The following is a 17,970-nucleotide window of genomic DNA, read 5'->3' on the forward strand; positions in this document are numbered from 1 at the left end:
GAATAGTGGACGTGGAAGTAAAGCATGCCATGGCCCGTTCTTTAGGTCTGTTGGAATTTAAAGTAACCGAGTTTTGCATCTCCTGTCAAACGACAGGCTCACACTCTTGCTTTTAATGACCTCGAGTCAAGGGATTACTTGCGTTTAGCACAGTGATGGCTCACCTGCAGCAAAGTTTTTCCTGTTAAGGAAAGAATAAAAAAATAAATAAAAATCAGTTTTAGGATTTGTGCAAGTTGCCAAATTACTGCTGAAAGTCACCCTAGGATTTGGAAGGGAGAAGATTGCGTGCTCTTGAAATGTGCTTAGAGAAGGGATATTTAGTGACAGCACTTGATGCATTACCACGGTCCTTAACTACATTGTGTACCGCACAAGCAAGGGGGAAAACACCATAAAAGTATGGCATATGCTTTATGCAGAAGTGCCTTATATCTACCAGATTTGTTTCTTACCCAATTCATAAATATGTTGATAAATTCAGTATATAAGCGCTGGAGGCGGCTAAGAATATAAATGGAGATTTTTGTCAACACAAAGATGAATTTCCCATCTTGACAAGCTAAAGTATGCAGTGATACAAACGACGTTGGAGTCTGATTAGAAAGAAGAGCTGAGCACCGTTGTACCTGTCTCACGGCTGTTGTGGAATGATTGCGTGATCTATTGTGGTGTGCACGACACAATCTGATTCAACATCTCATCGCACACATATGTGCAAATGTGCCGGTGGTGATGTTGTGCGTAGGCGTTGACAGACAAAACAACTAAGGTGGTAATTGTTAGTGATGAAGTGCGAGACTTCCTGCCTCCGTGCCTGGATTACTTACAATCAAGAAAAGCAGAAATCTAAACTCAAACCCTTTTTTTAAATTTTGACTCAAGCTCGCTGGCCAAGGCAGGCTGAGATGAAAGCCACCTGCGATTAGCCGCACGATGCCGTCCTGCTGGTCCAACTCTGGATGCACCACCACCTCACACTGTTGTAACCCTACAGATTACCATTTATGGCTCAGCATGCTCCAGTGGACTTTCTGGGTCAAGACCAAGTAGCGAGATTGGGCAGTGGGCTTGATTTTGCCACACTAAAACTCTCCCTGCATGCTCCAGGCTGAGCCTATAGTGAGGAGAGCCAAAAAGAAATGTGCTTAGTTGTGTCACAGGGAGAATAAAATCGAAATGCATTGTGCTCTCTGCTTGTAAAAATGGCCCCGAGTGGTGTGTAGGTTCAGCTTTTTGTGAAAGTCCAGCAGGAATTATATATAATGTGAGTTGCTGCTACAGACTTAAAGCATGTCAGAGGCTCTTGTTTTCCAGCTAATCCTGGAACATTCAAACTTTTTTTAAACAGCTTTTTTTCTTTCTGACCATTACATTTTTTTGATAATTGTTGCCTTATAATCTTTTTTCCCCCCGGGAAGATTCTTGGTAGATCTTCAGCAGTCCAGGGGTCGTAAAAGACTCTAGGCGTTGTGAGAAGCTGGGTTGTAGCTATGCTTGTCAATGAACTGCTTGATGGCCTCAATAATTTAGATGATACAACCTCTGTGATGCCCAAAGCCTCAGGTGTGACGGGTGACAAACAGCAACGGTGAGGACGAGATGGAGGCGCTGGCTCACACGGGAAGCAGGCCAGTTACACATTCTCTGCCGAGTTCTTGTCAGAGGGGTGGGGGTGGAGGGAGAAAATATGGAATATCAGACTACTGAAGAGTGTAAAACTGGTGCCTCGCAGTCAGTGTAATAGTATACAGGTCAGCAATCTTTGACTTCCAGCGATGCACAATGTGTATTCAGGAGTCGGTCTCCAGCCACTCACTGCAGGCCAGACTCTCCAAGTTTCACCCCTGGAAGTTGAGAAACTACGTGATGTGATGAATTTTCAGACTGATGTTTCTTTTATAAGGCCTGCTCTGTTTCAGTATTCTGATAGTGTGCCATCGTGACCTACATACTCTTTAAAATGCTGACAACTAAAGAATAAAACCATCTAGATTCTGTTTGGGATTGTTTATGCAGCACAATTGCCTATAGAGAAAATGCACTCGATATGATCGCCTTCCTCGCGCGTGTGTGTGTGTGTGTGTATGTGTGTGTGTGTAGTGAGTGCTTCCTCTAATTTCATACCGCTGAAGAGAGCATAATGATTTATTTAGTGACATTTATGTAGATTTTTATATTTAACAATGCACGAGCATTTGTATTTGGTCAGACGTGAAGGTTTCTCGTAGTTGCAGCAGAGCTGGAGGATTGCATTCCCGTTGCAGTATTCGCCACTGATGCTTCCATCAGAGACTGTTATCTGTGACTATTATGATTACTGTGTATATTCCATCTGCCCCTGCACATCCTAAAAGAGGGAGGGTTAGTTTGGTGTACAATCATGTGAGATGCATTTGAATGACACCCAGCGTCAGCACTTTAGAACACCTCTCCCTATTTGAATTTTTATCTGCTAGCAGGGTTTGCATGCCCCCAGCATTTCAAATGTAGCTCAAGTCGTGATTTTCAACCACCGTCTGAGAGCTCTGTTAATAGGAACCAGCAGCAGATGTCCAGATTAGACCGAAGCTTACCTGATTTGTGAAAATGTTGTTATGAAAAGAATGCCTCCTTGTCTAAGGCCGTGTGCCTGCATTGCCCGGTTTTCGTAAAACCAAATATCCTCTCCCGGCCATGTTGGAAAAACAGCTACTTTTTTTCTACAACAAAGCTAGTGCATTATGAAGCACATTCATAGGCATGCCAAGCCTGTAGGTGGCAGTAGTTCCCTAGATTGACTACGTCTAACTAGGTGGTGGGCAATAACTAGAGGTGTGAATCTTCACTAGTCTCACGATTCGATTCACACCTTTAAGGAAGGTTATTGCCAATAACCGTCCTTAAAGGTGTGGAAAACTGAAAAACATTTTTAAAAAAAAAATCTTATTCCTGATTATAATCAGCCACTGAGTTTTTCACGCAGGCTGAACATTATGATAAATGACCCGCACTTGTATAGTGCCTTTCGAGTCAGAGGACTCCAACGCACTTTACACTAGTGTATCATTCACACACACATTCACACACTGGTAATGATGATGCTGTTGATGCTGATGGTGGCTCACCCTCCTGACCTACTGCTGCCCCTGAACATGAAAATAGTCTCCTACACCTATCTCCTGCTTTAGCGTATGATAGAAAATAGACGGTGAAACTCTAGGTTTTGAAAATCTTGACAGATCTATGTCACACTGTCACTTAACATTCACCCTTCTTGACTTGTGACAGGGAAGGCTGTTGTTGGTTTAACATCAAGAAAACAGCAGAGAATGTCTCAGCTAGTAGAAGCTAAGTGTTAGCATTAGCTACTCCACCACACAGCAAAACTCCTCCACGCTTGTGTTATTTGTGGAGATAAAACAACCAAGTTACAAGTCAGTGGTAGAGTCACGTTGTTGTTATCTAATCCAGAGCGAGAAGTCCAAATTGTCATGGTCTGCATTCTGCGTCTCCCTCATGTGTCTCCTTGTGTTCTCCATCCCTCTCTAAGTTCCCCTTATGTGTCTCCTTGTGTTCCCCAACCCCTCCAGGTGTCTCTCTAGGATCCCCCTCATGTGTACACAAGCTTCCTGTGCCCCTTTTTGTCCCCAGCTCCCTCAGGTCTCCCCTAGTCACCCCTCTGCAGTTTTTCTATAGGTTTAGCTTTTCATTTTATTAGTCTCCTTTAGTGTGTGTTTCCTTCCCCACTTGTTAATTAGTCTCCCTCACTCCTCTGGTCATTAGTATTTATTCTTTGGTTCTCCTGTGTGCTTAGTCTTTTAGGTTTATTTATTTAGAGATTCATAGGTTAGGGTTTATCCCCTCTGCTTGGTTTTCCCTTCCCATTTAGTTAATTGATTTCACCAGTCTTCCCTCAGTTCTCTCTCACCACGCACCTGCTCCTTGTCTCCCAATCACCCAATCACTGTGTGTATAACCCTGTCTGCGTCTCATTCTTTTGGTCGGTCCGTTGATGTTTGTGTCAGCTTTGTCTCACTTCCTCTCTTGGTTTTTGGATATCTTCAGGTCTGCTCTTTAAAGGAGCACTTTGTCTCTAGGTCTCTTGGATTTATGCTATAGGATTTTTGGATTTACTTTTGAACAATTGCTCCTAACCCCTCCTTTCCGCCAGAGCCGTCAGCAGCAGGTTACTGCAGCAGCACGTCTTGCTCGCGTAAGCTGCTGCTTGGCCCTTCCCACGAGACGCGAAGCAGCAGGGGAGCAGCTGTCACCGACAGAGCACAAAGTCACGCGACATTAGCAAAATCACGCGTCAGCATAACTGGCAGAGGTCCATACAGAAAAGAAATCACGTTAATAATTAGCATAAACTCACCATCTTGCCCCAAAACCACAGATATGCCACTCCATGCGTTATCCTTCTAGATGTTGTCTTTATAAAAACTGTGACTGGGATCAAACAGGATTGGGTACTTCTCCACTTCAGTAATCAACCTTTCGTCGTCCATTATGGAAAAACAAAGGAGACCGCTAGCTAGGTGATAATTCTTTTTTTTTTTTTTAAGTAAAGCAACCAGAAAGCAATACGTTTCCTTATTCTGAAAATCTCATGAAGCTTCACTCCGTTTCTGTGTCCGATTTCCTGTCTTTCCTTCCCCAAAAATGTAGAACTTGATCCGTTTCAGACCTGCAGCGCATAGAAAATAGAACCGGCGCGTAAAGGCCGCGACATGCTGCTCCTGAGACGCGTCCGACTCGCGCTGCTGACGGCTCCGGTGGAAAAGGTTCTGTTGACCACAGCGGTTCCTGTCAGCAGCTATGACGTGCTGCTGCAGTAACGTGCTGCTGACGGCTCCGGTGGAAAGTAGGGGTGATAAAGGATTTTTACGTTTATTCCAACTCCTGCCTCGTGTCTCCCTGGTTCTGCATCTTGGGTCCTAACCTCCCCCCTACTCACAACGTGATACAAATATCAGGAATTAAAACTCCAAAACCTGCCGTCTGAAGCTCAGCTGTGATGTGGCTCACTCTACACAGAGCAGTAATTGAGCTTGTAAAAATGTCTGTCTCAGGCAGTGACTTTGCAAAACCTACAACCCCAGTTATTTACATCCACAACAAAAGCTGACAGTATACATGACGCACATCTCCACTTTGGTCGAAGTTGGGGTTCTGAGTTTTTGAAAGAATAATTTTTGGTGCCATTTATCTTCACTTTCACGTGGCTGACAGACTTAGCCATAGAAAAATATCTTGGTTTTGTGGGACACCTGGCTACGTGTTCACAGGGTCTGAATAAACAAATTTCCCTCAATAATTCTTCATTTTCAAATAATTCAGACCCATTTTTCTTTGTTTACCAGGTATATTGTGTACAGAAATACTTTCATTCTTTCATTCTCCCTGTGTGGCACCGAGAGTGCTCTTTCCATTCATTACAATGGAGCTGCATCATAACTACAATTGAATTTATTTCCGTAACAACGGGTCGATCATGGGTTTGCCTGTAAATTGCCACAGGTTTGAGCAGCTGAATTTAGTTTTACACATCATGGAGTCATTTTATTCAGAGTAAGCCTTACACGACAAAGTGTTGATGCTGTCTTGCAAGCTTCTCAATAAAGGCATTGCACATGAACTGCATTACTTCCTTATGTGGAATAGCATTGCAGTTACACTGATTTCAAAGAATCAAACTGCAGCGCATTGAATTAAGACCGTCTGCTGTAATTGGTTGTGTGATGTGGAAGAGAACACTCTTTTTGATAAGAGCTGGGTTCACCACCTGTAGCCTTGGATACAGATAAACATGGTTGCCTGTTTTTTTATTTATTTACAAATTCACTGAATAGCCTGTTATTACTATTTGAGATACAGGCAGATTCAGCAGAAGAAACATTACAGAAAAGCCGTGTTTTTTAGATTTCACTTGTCCACACATAGCAATTACATAAAAAAAACCTCTAATCGCCTGTTCTTTGTTTTGTTTTTTTTCCCACTAAAATGTTCAATGAATGCATAACTCAGACGAGTCACTAGTGAAGAGTCATTTAGGGGATTTGTAAACATCCCTGCACAGCTTATTGTGCTGCTTATTATGTTATCTTGGGATTGGCACATGCCTTGTTTTCATTATTTAATTTACACACATACAGAAAAGATGAAATAAAAGCAGAGCTGTGAAATGCTTATGATTTGATGTTGACCTCTGTGATTTAGCGGCGAGAAACAAGACAAAATGAGAAAAACAAAACGCTCTTGACTTCAGATCAGCTTTGTTGATTTGTTTTTGCTGGCGTACTGTGGCTTTGTTTGTCTTTTAAATGTGCAGCAACTATGAGGGATGGAGCTTCGAGTCCTGTGAGCGTGGAATAATCTGAGGAGGCTCGATCAGATTTTCGCATCACTTTACTGCAGTTTTGAATATTCTGCACCTGAGATAAGAGATCCAGCATAAAGCAGGATTTCATCATTTTTCATGAGTGCATTTAGCACATACCTCTCTAATTTTGCAAAGGTTATGGAAGCCAGCAAAATTGAATAATCGTGTTTTAATTTGCTTCTTTTTCTTTAATTTTTTGCCATTTCTAATTAAACTTCTCTTATTGGCACTTTCATGTGGCCATGACCATCCTTTTTCCCCATTTTTTTTATAAATGTGCAAATTATAACATGTAATAATAAAATAAAATAAAGCCATTTTACAGGCGCTACAAATCTCATAGTATCACAGAGAGTTGAACGTATTTGATTAGGTTTCTTAAAAATTGGTTTTAGAGAATCAGTTTTGAGATAATATTCCAACAATACTTCCGTACTTCACGATGCAGTGGGAAACATAAGCACTGAACCTCAATGAAGAGAGAAAACAACGTGGTTCAGATGGCATCCAGTATTCCCAATGTCTGGGAATCTTCTGCAGACAAACACTTCTCTGTCTCCAGAATCACTGGTGTCGGGAGGAAACAGGCAGCATCTGATGGAACACTGCCTTGGTTCTCCCTCTTCCCTTCTCCAAGCGCCGAGAGGCACAAAAAAAGGGACTGAAGATAAACTGAAAGAGGAGAGGGAGAGAGGAGAGAGAAGCGTCAGGGAGGAAAGGGAGAGAGACTCGACAAGATGAATTATGCAAAGCTGTCAGAGGCGGCTATTGTTGGAGGTGCTGGCTGTGTTAAAGCGAGCCGGCCCTGATCTCCGCAAGCTCCATCAACCACTCTCACCACTCCCCGTGGCTGAGAGCTGTCTGATCTGTGCTCCAGCAAATAGCCAACAACACGATATGGGGGGTGAGGGGCACTGCTCGGGCCACTCGGTGGCAGGTGAATTGTCTTGGAGGCCCATGGTGGTACCGACAAGTACGCCTTTTATTACCGTTATTTACAGAGGTCACCAGCAGGAAGATCTGAGCTGATATGTAAAGCTGCCCTGTGGAAATACAATTACTGAGCAAAGCCAGCGAATAGTTGCGTTTTCAGCAGTCTGGTCATCAGTGACTGCACGAGTTTAGCAAAATGCTCTGTGTGCTCAAGCAGGAAGTGAGTGTGTGCTTATTTTCAGCTTGTGCATGTTTTCATTTACTTCATTTAGTGTATGGATGACGCACAGTAGCGAAATGAACAATAGTACAACAATCCGTGATACCTCCCCACCGCGGTTTCATGGTCCGGTCTGCCAGGGTTGTCAATCTTTCCGGGGGAAACCCTAAATTTATGTAAAAAAAAAAGAGGATATGTTTGCTTTTTAATCTTTGACAGTGTATTGCAGACTACCCTGTTGACTCATTTCTGTAGAGATGAATACATCAGATTGTATCCAATAGTATGCAGAGACAGTTTGAAAGACATCTGTAAATTCCCATGACTGGTTGGTTTCAATGGCTCATGGCCAGACTATATATTCATATAGGATGATTTGCCAGGCTAGGAAACTAGAGTACCCAGAGAAAATCCATGCATGCATGATGAAAACTTGTAAACTCCACATGTCAAGACTTTATATGAGATTCAAACCTTGCTGCATGTTTCTAGTTACAGGGCAGTAGTGCTATTAACTGCACCACCATGCCGTTTTGGAAAGGGTGGATGTGGGTATCATTTGGAAGGCATGTTATAATAAAAGTATATCTGCAAAATAGCCTTTGACAAAGGTTTTGTGATCATTTGAAGCCAGCGTTGAAACAAAAGTTTGATTTAAGTCCGTAGGCTCATCTAGAAAAAAACAATCATTTTTGTGTATGAGGAGATTCCAGATAATTATGGATACGAATCAAGTTGTGGGTGTGTTAGGATCAGGGTGGGGGGTAGTATCCAAGAATTCTATGGAATTGCTGCTGGACCAAAGAGAAAACAAAACTGGGAAACATATAAAAGCTTGTGTGTAAGATTTATAGTTGTGACTCGAAATTTCATACAGACTACTCTTCAGACTACTAAACTGACTACTTTTTTGTTTGGTGCCATCAATCAAACTCGGTCAAACCACATGACAGAATCCCCGAAAGAACAGCACAAAAAATAAAAATAAAAAATACCCCAAAAGAACTTGCATTGCACGTTTGGTTATATCTCTTTATTTGACTGTTGTCTGTGGAGTCCTGGAAGCATTTCCACACGGAACTAAGCTGTTTCTATTATTTAGTCAATAATTAAAATCAAATAAAACTTATAAGAACAGTAACTGCTGACACTGAAGAGGCTAGAAATTGGTAATGAGTGGGATTTGCCTTTAAGGAATCTCAAACACCCTACACGCCCTGATTTTCTGTCAATTCACTAATTGGTTAATTAATTGTTTCACCACTAATGAGCTGACTAATGGATTTACTGCTGCTTACAACGTTGCTCACTGTTTTAAACATCTTTGCTTATATCATCAAAAAAACCTGTCCTTTAGATGAATAACACACAGATGTAGTTTGCTCCTTGAGTTTATTTTATATAATCCAACACACTGCTTCCGAGAAATCTTAAAAAGGTTCCTGTCCTTTGGTCAGCCTTTCCAAATCCCTCGTTGGATGCATAAAAAACCTCTCAGCCACCTTTGATGAATAAGATACTGTATGTCAGACATGAAACAAGTAAATCCCAGACCCTTGAAACCTCTCCAACCACCATGAAGAGCGAAACGACTTGGAAACATTTCTTCACACCCTATCGTACGGATGGTTTATGGTTTATGCTTCAAAGAAGTGCAGAGGTGTCGGACAGCACTGGGCATCAGGGGGACAGTACTCAACTGGCAAGGGAGTTGTTGAGACGAGTGTGGAGCCGCGTTGCAAAGATCATGAATCGTCTTACTGCCTGCCTGGCTGGCTTGTGAGAGGACCTCTGGGTGACACTAATTTTGGATTGTGGTCTGCACTCCTGAGTGGTCACGGGTGACCAGTTGTCCTGATTCAGCCGCATGATCAAAACTTTAAAGAAATATAGAGAGGAGCAAAAACATAAAACTGAAAACAGAACCAGCACATCTCGTAGTAAATTCTAGCAATGTTCACTTAAATCTAAGGAGATGCATCTTTGCTTGTCTGCACTTTCAACCCTTTCCACAGATTGGTGTACTAGATGTAGTTTTCTTGCATAATGAAGGCATTTCAGTCTGGCCTTTACTCAGCTGAGTGTACTCTAGCTGAGTGGATTCCAAACTTTTCAGCGTCTGAGCCGCAAAACAATGCTGGCAGACACGTGTGACCCTGACCATCACCAGTTCAAGTATATTACCACGACTAATAAGCCAATTCAAACCAAGGGTGGAATCACAACACAAACAGCCTTTACAACCACTACACCACTTTTATCTATTTGTGGTTGCTGTTTGCATCTCTTGTAACAAATGTACTGTTAAAAATATATATATTATTAAAAACCATTTACTAACAATTACCTGGGTTTCTGACCCCAGCCTTGGAACAATAGTCCTGTTGATGCCTTAGGTCAGATTCCTACTGTGAGACACAGAAGTGCAAGAAAATGTCAGATTTTCTGTTCTTCATTTACTTTTTTGTGAGTTAAGAGATGGATTGCAGCATTTGTGTGACTTTAGTGTATCGTGTGGCTATTTAGACATAAGGTGTCTAAATTATGTTCCAGTTTGTTTGCAACGTATCCTGGTGTTGTCTGCATTTTGGTCACCAGTCTCTTCCAAAGTTGTTTTGGGACTTACAGCAATTAAGCAATTAAGAAGGGTTTGAGATAGGTGTGTTGCAATAATAAATGAATGTGGTCTCCAAGCAGAATCTTGGTTACATCCAGTTAACTGCTTATATGTCTTTTTAAAACCAGAGTCTGCAAAGTGGCACTGAACGCCCCTTCTACTACCCCACATGCACATTGTGTTGTTTTTAATTTATCTACTAGATAGATGGATTGACATGGTAACACATGAAAATATTTAGCTGAAGTGTAATTTTATCTTTTACTAGGAAAAGGCCTCATTTGTTTACATTACGCAGTGGGACTTTTACTGCAGCCAACCACTAGAGGGCAATTCAGTGCTTCCTGGTTTTAATTTAGAAATTTTCTTCCCACATCTAGAGTTAAAAAAAATTCTTATGATGATTTACAATAAGTGAAGTTTTCACATGCATGGCCGATAGCTGATTATTTAAAAGCAAGCTGAATGTGAAAATAGGCTTTTACTCCATTTCCTGAATTATCCTCTGATAGAAAATAGGCAGGGAAATTCTCGGATTGGAAAAACCTGTCAGTAAAATGTTATCTTTCATGGACTCATCCCTCTCGGGTAACGATGGGAAGACTGTTGTTGATTTAGCATCCAGAAGAAAGCAGAGCATGTCTTGGCTAGCAGAAGCTAACCATTAGCATTAGCATCTCCACAACACAGCAGAACTCCTTCAGGCCTGTGTTGTTGGTGGAGATAAAACATCAACGTTGCAGAATAAAAAAAGTCTGTGGTAGAGTTGCGTTGCTCTTATTCAGTCAGAGGTGAGATGTCCAAATATATTTGGAAAGACAACTCCAAAACTTGCCGTCTTCTGCTCCCCAGTCCTCTGGCTCACTACTAGTCCCTGAAACAGGAGTGCCAGAGCTTGTTTTACTGAGAGATCAACTCACTAGAGACCACTGCAAAAGCGTTGTAAAAAAACAAACTCTAATTAACTTGGCGTTTCAAACATGAAAATTATTGTCCAATTCTTCCTGCTGAGAGATTAATTGATCTACATCAAGTTAAGTCAACCAATTAAAATGATTTGTATACATCAATTAGAAATAACCTTTGCGGGCCAAAGTGTTGTACAAAATCATTAATTATTACAGAGAAATGGGAATAAGGTCAAATGCAGTGAAAAATACCAAATAATACTATTTTAAAATATGCACATCAACCTGTTGAAGCCTGTAGAAGTCCAATAAGAGCCTCTGTCTATTTTTTAGACTAAATCTGAAGGACACTTGTGCATCATGCAATGCTTATATACAAGCATGACATTTGCATGATCTGTGACTAGATGGCATCCTAAGAGTTCTACAGGGATGTTTATACAGGGACGTGCTTGGTCACTCAAGGGTTTACAGCTGATTAGGACGCTGATCTAAATCCCACTATAGAGCAGACTGCAGCTTAGTGGGTGAGACCTGTAGCATTAGGCGTTTCTCAGACTGCGAATCTCTTTACAAGTCCATAAAGAAGAGGAGGATCGTAATCAGGGATGCTTCTGGGCGGGTCCACTCACACTCATCCTGTGCATTAATCTGCCGGTCTGGACGGGTGTGTACAATTTCCCAAAAGTGATGAGATGTGATTGAGATGGCTTATAGCATCGGAAGACAAGCATGTGTGTGTGTGTATGTGTGTGTGTGTGGAGGGGGGTGCAGAGTTGAGAGTCAGGGTTACAAGGGAGTGTGTCACTGATTGCATCTAAGCCCTTCAGGGAAACAGAATCATATCAAGCAACTTTGAGAAGGAGGGGGTGGGGGTGGGGTGAGTTTAATAGGTGTGGAAGAGCTTACAGTTTTCATTATCCCTGCTTCCGGTGCTGCACCGGTGACTTCTCCAGGTTCTGGAACCTCTGGGGTTGGTGCTATCTTGCAGTGTGACGCTACACTATCCAGGCTTCATTGAAATGTTTTGATGCTCGATGTGAAACAAAGTAGATCTCATTTGGGAAAAAGAAGGAGTCTGGTACTCCAGTCTTACAGCTCAGCCAAGAGAGAAATGAAATTTTGGTGCGCTGTGTGTGTGAGTGTGTGTCAGGAGGCAGTGGAAAATGGCTGGTAATAAACACTTGTGACACACCGTGGCTCCCCTCCACATTCCACTCTAGACTTTTTTTTTTTTTCGAGGAAGGAGGATTGGTCACATTTTCATCCCTCTGGTTCACATCTCACAGCGCGGTGCGAGGGATATCTTGGAGTTTTCAACAGCAAGAGGTTTTTAACACCGTTAAATCTGATCTCTGTCTGCATACACACCGGAAAAAATGTTCACGTCTAAGGACAAGGATGGTCCTGCAAAACAAATGATTAATTTTAATGAGCCAAATAAAGAATGTATGAAATTCAGATACAAGGTTACCTTCTTATGACTGCACGGCAATCAGAGGGACTGTTTATAGAATATAGATTAAATAAAAATATGTGTTTCACTGGAATCCTACAAGGCTGAAGATTTAATACTTTTCTTAACCCTGCAACATTTTGTAATTTTGGTACGTCTGAATAGAAAAACTGACCCTGAGTGACTTCATCAGTAACTTGAACTTTCCCCTTTCGTTGTGGTTTAAAACACAACTATATTATCCAATAATAACCACAACGATACACATTCTGCAATAAATGCTCATTTTGGATTATGAAAAATTTACAGCTGAAGTTTCTCCTCACTTCTCAGAGTGTCTGAGCTCACCACGAATCATTTCCATTGCAAGTGCATAAATAGTTTTTGTGGAAACTGCTGCTATCCAATTCTGTGGATTATTAAGTGTAACAGGAGGAGTTTTCTAGGAAATACGTTTCTGTTATGACTTTTCAGTGTCTTCACTACCCTCAAAAACTTCTATTTACCTCCATTATGACTGTGTGGAGACAGAAATCTTAGACCAGAACGGTGTGCTCACATATTTAGCCCCGTAAGCAAAAGATTTAATAATTCAGCAAAAATGTGCCTCTATTCATTTATTTTATTTTATTTTATTTTTTTAATTTTCCACTTAACTGTCGCTGGATCGTGAACAAAAAAAAAGTAGCTTTTCATTTGTATTGAGTCTTTGTCGTCACCCTTGTCATCATTGCCCCTGTGTGTGTTCAGACTTAAACACTCAAATGATTATAATAAACGTGTTTTTTGCCTCATGGTTTGACTTGAGAATGTGGATTTTAGACTTGTTGTGAAAGTGGAAGCGCATTTCTAAAAAAAAAAATACATTTGATTTGAAAAATGTGACAGCTTTCGAAGCAAACGCTCTAGACATCTAATTTAAAGGACTGAAGTAGCCTCAGTAAGGAAGTAATCTTTCTAGAGAAGTCAGGAGTGTTCTGCGAGGCTTCTTAGGTGAAGTTTCAGAGCAGACGTGGGGCAATGAGAAGGAGATAAGTGTGCTTTTGAAGATGAAGCTGATGGATTAGTGTTATCTGAGCTCCTTGCTTCCTTTCCTTGTCTCTTTTTTTTCCCCAGGTGGAGCAGCTGGACGGCTGAATGGACTGAAGAAGTGACCGATAGAGGCTCAGAAGTGGGGAGGAGGGATTTGGAGAGGAAATCAGTCACAGGACGAGATTCACAGCCCTGGAGAGAAAGAAAAAGAGGGGGAGCGGGAAAAGAGTGAAATAATCCAGTATCAAGCGCCTCTGTGGAGTGTCGAGGTGAAGGGGAGGGAGTTGGATACCCAGCATGCAGGCAGCATGGAAAGGGTGAGGGAGCAGCGGCCTTTCTGCTCGCTGTCCAAGAGCCAGAGAGAGCGGGAGAGAGAGTTCGAGAGAGACCAGGATCGGGAACGGCGCTACACCGCCTCCTCCACTGACCGGGAAGAGGGAGCCTGCCGTGTTCCCACGCAGAAATCCTACAGTTCCAGCGAGACCCTTCAAGCCTTCGACCATGACCCCTCCCGGATGCTGTTTGGAGGCAGAGTCAAGGAGATGGTGCACAAGGAGCCAGCGGAGTACACCAGACCAGGTTAGCGAGAGAACACTCTGATTCTGGAAGAGTTTCCTGTTTTTCTTTTAGATGCATCCACTACAAACCAGTTAAATATCCTCCTGTCGATTCAAGTAAAAGATGTAGAATGTTTCAGACTGACGATGGCTGGGATGATAGCAGCAACCGCCATGGAAACAAAACTCTTCTTTCCTCTGAGTCTAAAGAGGACATTGTGACAATAAATCCAGGATTTTAGTCTTTTAGACTTTTGTAAATCTCCACAAACAACAAAATCCCCATATTTGTGTTTATTTGCTGTTGCTTCCCAGTGTGAGACTTAATTAGTAGTATGAACATGGGATGCTGGGATTTTGTTGTTTGTTTACCAAAAATGAACCCTCTCACAATTTCATCCACTTTCTCTGTGGAAGCTCGATGGCAAAAAAACAAAACAAAAACAAAACTCCACCAATATGCAAGGCAGTGGTAAACACAATTATAGTGTGTCACAAAGGCATAATCAAGTGTTATTTTCCTAAATTTTTAAACAAAAGTAATTTGGGGTGTGATACAGTGGGCTTTTCTGACCCTATAAAATATTCTCATCCTGCTGGAATAAGTAGAAAAATAAGACGAAATGCTTAATAAGTAACTTTCTTCTTTAATTGGCTGTTAGAAACCGCTTTAAATTCTGTAATTAAAAAGTTTGAGCAGTTTACTCTACTTTATGGTGCTCCTTGGGCTCACAAGATTGCAATCAAAAAATCCATCCATTACTCTTGTACATTTTCTCTGTGCTAATTGGTGTCCATTCCAAAATTAATGGGAACATGATGAAGTTGAGGGAAGAAAGCTGGTTTCCTCAATTTATTTTTTTCCTATTTTAAATGCAGACATTTAGTGTTAACGACGGTGTTTCCTGCATCATCACGGTAAATGTCAGGTTCAATGCTGCTGGTGGGAAAAGACCGTTTCTGTGTCAGTCAGATGCTTTATTTGCTCTTAAAACATCTCTCTCTCTCTCTCTCTCTCTCTCTCTCTCTCTCTCTCTCTCTCTCTCTCTCTCTCTCTCTCTCTCTCTCTCTCTCTCTCTCTCTCTCTCTCTCTGTGTGTGTGTATGTGTGTGTGTGTGTGTGTGTGTGTGTGTGTGTGTGTGTAGATGTTAGTGTAATTATTTTACATTTGCAGTTTAGGGTTATGCATTTTTTAGAAGCTGGACAAACATATTAATTAAATGCTTTGCAGAATAAAATACTTTTTAAATTCAAATATTCTATAAACAATCAAAAATAAATCACTTTTGTTCCTGTTACACATATTTACAAAATAAGAAAAAAAAATGTATATATATATATATATATATATATGTATATATATATATATATATATATATATATATATATATATATATATATATATATATATATATATACATATATATATATATATACATATATATATATATATATATATGTATATATATATACATATATATATATATATATGTATATATATATGTATGTATGTATGTATGTATAGTTGCCTTTTCTTGACTTCTAGGTGAACTCAGCATTGTGTTTTTCATTCTGTTTAATTTTTTGCTGATATTATATCTTGGAAGTGAAATAAAACTGAACTAAGGACAGACAGTGCAGTGTGTGTTTTGAAACCCTGACGGGTTATTGTCTCATTCATAATGCAAAGTTGTGTGAAAAGCAAAACTAGTCATTCCCATCGTCACGTTTTCTAAAACGTCTATGTCCTTTAAACATTTTCTAAAGATGTACAAATGTATTTTAGCCAAAAAGGCAATCATAATTAAGGTGTTAATTATCTTAAGAGGATATCAATTTTAAATATTTCCCCTCCCTCATCCTTTTGCTCTCTGACGTGATTTTTAAGAGGCCGCGCTCGTTGCCATTAACCACATTGATGCTCGCTTTGTTAACTTTACAACTTGCTGTCATTTACAGGGCAGACATTTTCATTGAGGCAGCTTGGGATTTGTGAGCCACCACCTCGCAGAGGCTTGGCTCTCTGCCCTGAGACTGGCCTGTCCCACCCACTCAGCAGCTACTCCAGAGGACCGGTCGCCACAGAAAACCATGAACCTGTATCACCGGAACGTACCATGACTCTTTGGGGAACAGGGGCAAAATCGGGGCAAAATTCATGCCTCTCCAGTCGCTCTAACTCAGCGCTCACGCTCACTGACACGGAAATGGACAATAAATCGGACACTGAGATGGGTGAGTAGGGCACACTTTTCATTCTTTTATGTTCAAATCCTTATTTGTTTGCAGCTCATGCCCCAAAAGAGGGGGGGGAGAAATCACTAGGTAGAAAAAGCAGCAGCAGGCTGGATTATGGTTGGTGCTGAGGACGAGGCCCCTGATTGGTGGAAGGATGTGGAAGTGCGATTGGTGGGGCCGCTATCTGGAGAGGCATTTGCAGCTGTCTTTGTTTGGATCAAAGGCGTGATTCTTTTGCCGCATTCAGGGAAGAATTTGGCCCACGGATTGAGTAGTTGCTAGTCACCTGGTCCTTCTCCACGGGTAGCCGAGGAGTTTGATAAAGTTTCCCCATGGGCTATCGTATAATCAAAGATAGCTTTGTGTGCCTCAGTCTGAGATTTTGCTTAGAAAATTCTGCAGTGGTTGACTGGGCATACATAATGGCTGATTAAATGGGCACAATGGTTTGAAGTGCAAATTTGATCATGCTGAAAACCTGAGATGGAGGATTGGGGTTCTCTGAGAGGACAAATCTTCAGTGCGTCAAATGGAGGCTCCGTTGTGGGGACTGGTTGAACATGTTTTCTTTAAACTCATTTATGTCCAATCTTTGCACATTTTGATCCCTTCTTGCATGTCTTGTTTTGTTCTCTGGAAACATTCTGACAGGCTAGTCTTTATTTGGAGAATTTCTTTTCATTGAACGTAGCTCCAGCTCAAAGCCAGCGTGTGGCAGAATATTTTGTTGTAGAGCTTCAAATTGAGTTTGTGGAAGCGCTGGGACTTCATTCGTCATCGTTACGGCGTGAGCCACCACCCTTGGAGCACACGCAATGTAAAGCTCTAATTATTTTAAGAAATCGATGGCATCAAAGAATGGCAGGCAGTTTAAATAATTAGAGTTGATTACACTTTCTTGGCAGGAACATTAAAGAGGGGATAAAAAGGAAAATGTCGTGGTTCCTTGCTTTCAATTTTTATACTGAAAACACTGGCTACACTCTAACATTTGAGACAAGTCATTTTCCTAATAGCAGCATTCATCATGGCGAACTTGTCTCATGGGGGGGCAAAGCTGAGCTACTTTCCCACCTTTTTTAAAATGACATTATAGTTCAAATACATGTATTTGTTCCTGTTTAGTCCTCAATTTGACCCAGATACACCCCTGCACATATGAAGCGCTCTGGCCTTTGCCCCTGTAAACACACCCTTCACCTTCTTACTGCTCGGCTCGAGTCGCACTTGTTAAGTTTGCTTTGAATGAAACTATATCATCACACGTTGCTCCATTCTGCAGGAAAATACAGAGTTTTCCTTCAGTTGATCCTCTCCTAAACTTTGATTCCTCCTGCCCTGCACCACTTACACTATGACCCCTCACACACACACACACACACACACACACACACACACACACACACACACACACACACACACACACACACACACACACGCTCTTAGGCATCTCATTTCTTTGAGAAAAGCTGAAAGGCGATGCTGATTGGCTCTAGTGAATACGACACACCACCGAAGCTCCAGCTTCCTCATAAGTCAACCGTTAGATCATTAACCCTTTGATGCATAATGGTCACTACAGTGGACAGGTACTCAAAATTGTTATATATATATATATATATATATATATATATATATATATATA

The 17,970-nt window shown here is 41.3% G+C and overlaps 1 protein-coding gene across 5 annotated transcripts in view; it reads left to right on the forward strand.

Moving 5' to 3' along the window:
* si:dkey-237h12.3 (teneurin-3) overlaps window positions 1-17,970 on the forward strand; it is a 188,748-nt gene that overhangs the window by 3,159 nt on the left and 167,619 nt on the right. For all 5 annotated transcript variants that reach the window (XM_015950707.3, XM_015950714.3, XM_015950722.3 and 2 more), the window contains exons 2-3: window positions 13,615-14,109; window positions 16,047-16,322. In XM_015950707.3, coding sequence (XP_015806193.1) covers window positions 13,839-14,109; window positions 16,047-16,322 — 547 coding nt within the window. In that variant the 5' untranslated portion in view covers window positions 13,615-13,838. The remainder of the gene's footprint in view (window positions 1-13,614; window positions 14,110-16,046; window positions 16,323-17,970) is intronic.

Source organism: Nothobranchius furzeri, chromosome 1 (assembly GCF_043380555.1).
Source record: "Nothobranchius furzeri strain GRZ-AD chromosome 1, NfurGRZ-RIMD1, whole genome shotgun sequence".
Lineage (NCBI taxonomy): Eukaryota > Metazoa > Chordata > Actinopteri > Cyprinodontiformes > Nothobranchiidae > Nothobranchius > Nothobranchius furzeri.